We start from the raw sequence: 7,316 nt of genomic DNA, 5'->3' as shown, positions 1-7,316 counted from the left end.
GGTCACAAGAACACAGTTCTCTTCCTAACAATTTGCTGGAAATTCGTATTGCATAGTTGCCAGACTTCATGACTCTCCTCCTTTCAACTTTCAAGAGAAAATTGGTGGGGGTGGGGATGAGGATCATGGTAGACTGGAATGTTCAGAGTAGATAGTAGAAGCATCTCCTGTGTGAAATGTTCTACCCATGGTTGGCACTCTTATCATAATAGAGGTAGTCCTCAATTTACAACAATTTGCTTAATGACCATTCAAAGTTACATCGGCACTGAAAAATGTGACTTCTGACTTTTCCCCACTTAAGGCGATTGTAGTATCCCCATGGCCACATGATCAAAATTTAGATGCTTGGCAACTGGTTCATATTTATTGCAGCGTTCCGGGGTCATGTTTTATGACCTTCTGTGGGGAAGCCATATACACTTAACAACTGTGTTGCTAACTTAACAACCACAGTGATTCACTTAACAATTCACTTAACAATTGTGGCAAGAAAGGGTGTAAAACAGGGCAAAACTCCCTTTACCAATGTCTCGCGCAGCAATGGAAATTTTGGGCTCAATTGTGGCCCTAAGCTGAGGAGTAGCTGTAAAATGAAAAGAATGAGAGTTTGTGTTACCCCCCCCCCCCCCAAAAAAAAGTATGATGATGTACATTAAGTAGAACTAGTAATTGTAGAGGTGGCCAACCTAGAGCCTGCTGATAGCTTCTTCTGGCAGCTTGAGTTTGTGCTCAAAATGTTGGCTACAAAGTGATTGGTTTTAGGCATATTTTTCCCCTCTCCCTCCTTCTCAATCAAGATGGAAATTGACCCCCTCCCCCAAAAAATTAGCCTGAAATAATTAGGGCCCAACCCAAGGAGAATTTCCCAGCTCTGATTTCTACTTAATATCCATATTTGTTTCCCCCCCCCCCCCCGCCAAGTCTGTGTCCCAACAGGCCACTCCATTTCCTTTTTATCTTGACAGTGAACTTGTAAAGGTTTAGCTAAGAGAGAACTGCAGAATAAAAACCACACCAAGGAATTTTTGAGCCCTTGGGCTCTGGAAGTAGAGTATGCCTTCTTTTAGCCCAGTGAGTCCACCCCCACAAAGGCAGTTCAGTTGGGACCTTTCAAAGAATAAGAGAGATAAAAGGTTTATGAGTTACAGCATTATTCTTAATAACCCATCCATGCAATTTTAAAAATAATATTTGGGGCTAATGGCATAAGAGGCAATCAGACCTCCACTTGGCATTCAATAATTGCAATTAGCAGTGAACCAGAAGAAAACTTAAGTGGTTAATAGTCTGAATGTAATACGTTCAGTTCAAGGAGAAAAAGAAATGTTGGAGTGGGGAAAAGAGGGGGAAAAAGCAGAAAGAAGTTGCATATTTCATAGGAATCTCTATTCAGGGCCATTTTTAGACTCTTCTTTAGCAAATTGGAAGAAATGAAACAATTCTCACTTTTGGATTTGCTAAATTCTATTATTTATTTAGACCAGATAAATGTGTTCCTCCCTCCCTCCCTCCCTCCTTCCTTCCTGAGCTGGGATTTCAGTGGAAAAGAGGAAATTCTCATAACATTTTTTAAATATAAAAACCCACATTTCTTTCTTTTTAAAAAATGTTTACATTTATTACTGTATATTTGGGGGGAAATGCACAATACTACGAAAAGAAACCAACTAACCACAAACAATACAAATTCTTAACAACAATGTAAAGAATATAATTAATAGTGAACAATAAGAAATGGAACAAAGAGGAAAAACTTATTAGCAATATGTTTGAAACAGTTTTCATATTCTACAAAAGCAGTTTATTCTGTTTGAAATGTGGAAGCTTCTGTTGTTTTTAATACTTGAGTTGTAGATGACATGCTTAGGAGATTCTTTAATATAAAGATCCATTATATTAAAGCTTAAAGGTGATTTAGCTTAATGATTGGTGACAGGCAAACACCCTCAGGGGGTTATCCTAAACAAAAGACCTTGGTTGAAGCAAACAATAGAGGAGGACATGGCTAATTGAAGGATAGATCTACCTGAGATTCAGCCAGACCCCTCCACTTCCATTCATCTTTGCAGAATTACAAAGGGGGGGTAAGGTATTGTCTGTGTGCATAAGTGCATGTGTGCCATTGCAGGTTGAAATCAGCAGGGGGTCTTCCTTGATAGCTCCTTCTACTGTATGGCTTCCATCTTCAGGCAATTCCTGTACTTTTTAGCAAAGAACATGGGGGAACTTCCCAGAAAGGCTGGAAGATCAAAATTGCCTGTATTAATTCAAATACAAGGCTTAGGAAGGTGTCTTGCCTGAGCTTTAACCAGGGAGAATGCTTTCACCATATTGCAATGGGGCCTTTCAAATCCAGGCCAGTTTTTATAAGGGTTATGTTACCCTATTTTAAATGCATAACTAGAGAAGCCAGGGATTCAAGCTTTTCCCACGTGAAGGCCCATCATTTCAATCTCTCTTGCAATCTGGTTGGACAGAGATGCAGAAGTACAACTCAGAACTGTTTCTGGAGACAGAAGAAGGTGTTACCACACCCCTTTCGTTGGTCCACGTTGAGGAGGAATTTAACACATCTCCGTCTTTATACCAAGGTAAGGAATTCGTGAAACCAGCTTCTTGTTGCTAGTTACGAAGTTGTGTGTGACCCATCGCAGCCCCAAGGACAATGTCCCTCTAGGCCTTCCTGTCCTCTACCATCCTCTGGAGTTCATTTAAGCTCATGCCTACTGCTTCATTGACTCCAACCAGCCACCTCATTCTCTGTTGTCCCTCTCTTCTTTTGCCCTCAATCATTCCCAGCATTAGGCTCTTCTCCAGTGAGTCCTTCCTTCTCATTAGGTGGCCAAAGTATTTGAGTTTCATCTTCAGGATCTGGCCTTCTAAAGAGCAGTCAGGGTTGGTCTTCTCTAGGACTGACCGGTTTGATCGCCTTGCAGTCCAAGGAACTCGCAGGAGTCTTCTCCAGCACCATAGTTCAAAGGCCTCAATTCTTTGGCACTCAGCCTTCCTTATGGTCCAAATTTCACAGCCGTACATTGCAACTGGGAAAACCATAGCCTTGACTATGGTTTTTGTTGGCAGGGTGATGTCTCTACTTTTTAGTATGCTTTCTAGATTTGCCTTACCTCTCTCTAATTGCCTACCTCTCTCTTAAAGTAAAACTACTTCTTTGCAAGTGTGGTGGGAGACTTTAGGGCTCTCCATTTTCTTACCGTAAGAACTCTTTGCTTGAGGAAGGCAAATAAACCAGAAGGAAGACGAAGGTCTGTGTCTCCTCTGGAAAAGCCCCTGGCATGGCCTTCTAGTAATCCTGTCTTACCCAGCAGACTCCCCCCAAAGGCCAGGAAAACAGTCGGCAACAGAGGGGTCTGATTACCAGCAAGCTTAAGAGAAGTCCGGGAGTTTTAGCTTTCTCCCTTTGCTTTTCCTTCCACCAAGACCCTATGTTGGAATGCAAAAATGCTAAGCAAAAAAAAAAGGGGGGGGGTTGCATTATGACAGACATTGAGGGTGGACTCTTCACCCTGCTCCCCATTGGAAATTGTTTTAAAAAAACAAGACAGAGAGAGAAATTTACTTTCATCTTAGAAAGATTAGGGTATCTTATAGTCAGCAATTCACACAACAGCTAAGCAGGACTGATGTATCTGGGACTGCATCTAAACTTCTTGGAGTCAAATAACTAGATTAATTAAGAAAAATTTGAAGTCATCTGTCCCACCCTCCCTCCACATTAGCTCAGCTAACACTGTCAGTGAATCAATGGGGTGCAACCTTGTCCATCCTATTGCTTTCTATGAGAATCAGGAATACAGATCCCAGAATTCAGGTTCCTGCTTCATATGGCTAATATTTTGCTAGTCCTGTATTGTTCAGCATTTTTTAAAGAAGCTTCCTAGTTACAAGAAATAATTTATAGCAGAATCTGCCCAGTTTACCTTGGACAATTTTTAAAATTTGTATTTTAGTTATTTGAGTTACAGTTTTCTTCAGAATTAAGGCAACTTTTCAAGAGCAAGCTTCCAATTTATTTTACACAGAAATAGGAGTGGGTAGTTTATGTTTGGATAGAGTTTTGCATATTACACAAAAATTAGAGGGAAAAGTGGAGGGAAAATTCCCTCAACTTCTACACCCAGCATATATTTTCTTTCATCTTTGCTATTTAATAGTTCTATCTAAATCGGGGATTTCCAGTCCTCCAGAACTCTTAAACTACAGGTCCCTGCAGCATCAGCCAGCATGATGGGCAGTTTTGCAACTTATAGTCCATCAGTTTCAGGCAGTCACACATTCCCCACCTTTGAATGACCTCATTGATGGTCATTCTGCAGCCTTTGGATAAAACAGTATGTGACCTCTGAACTTCCCCTGCTCTGCCTGCTCTTTTTTTGCATACAGGTAGTCCTCATGTAGCAACCACAGTTGGGACCAGTAACTTGGTCATTACACAAAGCCATCATTAAGTGAAACCGTGACTGTGCTTATGATCTTGCCTCAGCTTTCCTTTGCTTTACAAACCTGAAAAGGTCATAAATGTTGAGGACCAGTTGCAATGTGACTTCCCACTATCGTTAACTGCAAACAAGGCATATGTTGGCATCTGTATTTAACGCTAGTTCCCTCCTAACCAGGCACTCTCTGGATACCGTGAGCCAATTCCCAATTCCCTAGCCAGCATGGAAATGGCAACTCTACATTTCTGGAGAGCACCAAATTAGGAAAGATTTATAACTAAGGATAAAGGCTAAATATGTTCATTTTCGCAACTGATTATCTCTGGTTATCCAAGCAGGTGATGGGGTAGCACAATCCAAAGAGCAAGAAAACGGTGTGTCTCTTGGGAGGTTGCAGTATAACTTTGCCCAAGAAACTCAGCTACCAACAAGAAGCAGTGAGTTTTTCCTGACGGGTGAAAATGTCAGCCTGTTTCCTCAGTGGCCCAGAACCCACCCATACACAAAGGGACTCATTAGATATTTCAGCACCCCAATTGCACACCAGGGAGGTTCTTTGCACGTCAAGGCCACCTACGTCTCACACAATCAAGATGGCAGCGGGGATGTCCCTCAGAGTCGCGAGCAGAATAACCCTCCGGATGTTGCGGTTGCAGGAGCCAGTTCACAAAAGGAAGGGCATCCCGGTGAGAGGTCACCTCCGGAGAAGGAAATCCATCCCGGGAACAACATCGAGGCAGGTGGTAACCAGTTACCAACTTCTGAAGTTCACGAAGGAACATGTGACAGAGGGGCGTCCTGCGGGGGTTCTAATTCTGCAGAGATTCATCTCAGCCCCATCCCTGTTACCCATCAACAGGCCTCCCTTGAAGGCAACTGCACCTTCAGATGCTCCAAGTGTAGCCACCCTTTCCAGTGCAGGTCTGCAGGTCTTGTGGGACAAAAAGCCGAGGCCACAAAGAAGCAGGTGAAACTCACCCCCTCTTCTAAAGAAAAGGCTGGCCAGGTCACGGAGAAGCCCTTCCATTGCCCCGAGTGTGGGAAGGGCTTCCTTCACCGATCCAGCATCCCACGCCACCAGAGACTCCACAGGAAAGAAACTTCGTCCCCCGATTCTGAGAAGCAGATGCCCAACCCGTACCCTAATTGTGAGACCTCCACGTCCACTATGAAGCCCCCCGTAATCAAACACAAGGGGGTGCCTGGGATCGACCAGCCGTTCAAGTGCCTCTCCTGTGATAAGAGCTACGGGCAGAGATCACATCTGAAGAGACACGAGCAGAAGAAGCACCAGGTCGCTGATTAAACCGGACAGCTGCTTTGGCCAAAGACGAGGGCTGCTTCCTTCTATACCTGCCAGGAACTGCTGGGAGAAATTTCTCCTCCTCCTCTTCCTTTCCTGATCAAAATTCTCCTGAAGAACGGAAATAGCTTTTCCCAAACTAAGGCATTGATGTGTCTGGTCTCTCTCCTTACTGTCATGGCCAAGCAACTGCTCATCTCTGATCTGACCACATCATGGGCTGCCAAAACTACCTTGGCCTGTGAAATAGGTGAGATGGGCCACAGAGAAAATCTGGCAGATAGATAAATAAATATACTTTCCTTCCCATCACTCTTCTGTTATCTTTATTCTTTGTCACTATAGGAGTCCTTCAATTTTGCCCTGATCAGTACAATCCATGGGGAGGAATGATGAGAACTGCACCCCAACAATATGTTTTAAAGAAACCTGGTCCACCAGTTATTTATATTATCTCTAAAAACAATATCCAATGTTTATGCATATGTTTATGATAGTATCTTCATGATTGTGCTACTGCAAAGGAGAGGGTCTCTGGGCTGTATACAATTAGTCCTCAACTTATAGCAGTTCATTTAGTGACCAAAGTTACAACAGCACTGAAAAAAGTGACTTATGACCATTTTTCACACCTACAACTTTTGCAGCATCTCTTTGTTCAAGTAATCAAAATTCAGCCTTGGCAACTGATTCATATTTAGGACACATGCAGTGTCTTGGGGTCATGTGATCATTTTTTTGAGACCTTCTGACAAAGTTAATGAGGAAGCCAGATTCACCTAACAACCGTGTTACCAGCTTAAGAACTGTGATGATTCATTTAACAACTGTGGCAAGAAAGGTCATAAAATGGGGCAAAATTCACTTAGCAACTGTTTCACTTAGCAACAGAAATTTTGGGCTCAATTGTGGTTGTAAGTTGAGGACTACCTGTATCCACCTCCTACAGTACCATTCTTTTCCTTGTCACCACCATGGCTGATAAGAGTTTTGTGCCCCACAGAGCAAAATCCCCCCAAAATTAGTCCATGCAGCCAAGGTTTATGGAGGCCTCTGTTTCCAGAGACAGCTTATATTGAATGCTAATTGCTACAGTTAATGATGGGAGAAGATGTCCTGGATGGACTTTTGGTAGGATCCAGCAAAGTACTTCTCTGTCCTTCAGTGATCTTGCATAGTACCATATTATTCACTTTGAAATACATGGACCTGGAATTGTAATTTTAAATCTATATTTTGCAAGAATTTGGGTCTATGATCAAGGGAGCCAGTTTGGTCTAGTGCAAGGGTGTCAAACTCGCAACATCACGTTGCCACCATGTGACATTTCGCAATGTTTTTCCGCTTTGTGGAGCTGGGGAGGGGGCATGGCCTGTGTGTGACACATCCAGCCTGCAGGCCACCAGTTTGACACCCTTGGAGCCTAGCAGTTAAGGTAGCAGACTAGAAACCATTACTTGGTGAGCTCTGGTCCCTTCTTAGGCACAAAGCCAACGTAGGCCAATCCCTCTCTTGCAGCCCTGGGAAAGAGGCAATGGCAAATGTCTGAAAAA

The 7,316-nt window shown here is 43.0% G+C and overlaps 1 protein-coding gene across 1 annotated transcript; it reads left to right on the top strand.

Annotated features, from left to right (window-relative positions):
* The first annotated feature begins 2,482 nt into the window (after positions 1-2,482).
* LOC116524033 (zinc finger and SCAN domain-containing protein 2-like) lies at positions 2,483-5,766 on the top strand. Its single transcript, XM_032239131.1, has 2 exons — positions 2,483-2,594; positions 4,799-5,766. The coding sequence occupies exons 1-2, from the start codon at positions 2,483-2,485 to the stop codon at positions 5,764-5,766; spliced, it is 1,080 nt and encodes a 359-aa protein (XP_032095022.1).
* Positions 5,767-7,316: the final 1,550 nt, after the last annotated feature.

Source organism: Thamnophis elegans, chromosome 2, assembly GCF_009769535.1.
Source record: "Thamnophis elegans isolate rThaEle1 chromosome 2, rThaEle1.pri, whole genome shotgun sequence".
Lineage (NCBI taxonomy): Eukaryota > Metazoa > Chordata > Lepidosauria > Squamata > Colubridae > Thamnophis > Thamnophis elegans.
Note: the sequence above shows the minus strand (reverse complement) of the source record. Positions and strands in the feature narration are given on the sequence as shown.

Excerpts from the sequence above, each read along its gene's own strand:
- LOC116524033 (XM_032239131.1), top strand. The coding sequence starts at position 2,483 with ATGCAGAAGTACAACTCAGAACTGTTTCTGGAGACAGAAGAAGGTGTT. Across the intron at positions 2,595-4,798 it reads ATCTCCGTCTTTATACCAAG|GTGATGGGGTAGCACAATCC; the intron begins GTAAGGAATTCG and ends TTATCCAAGCAG.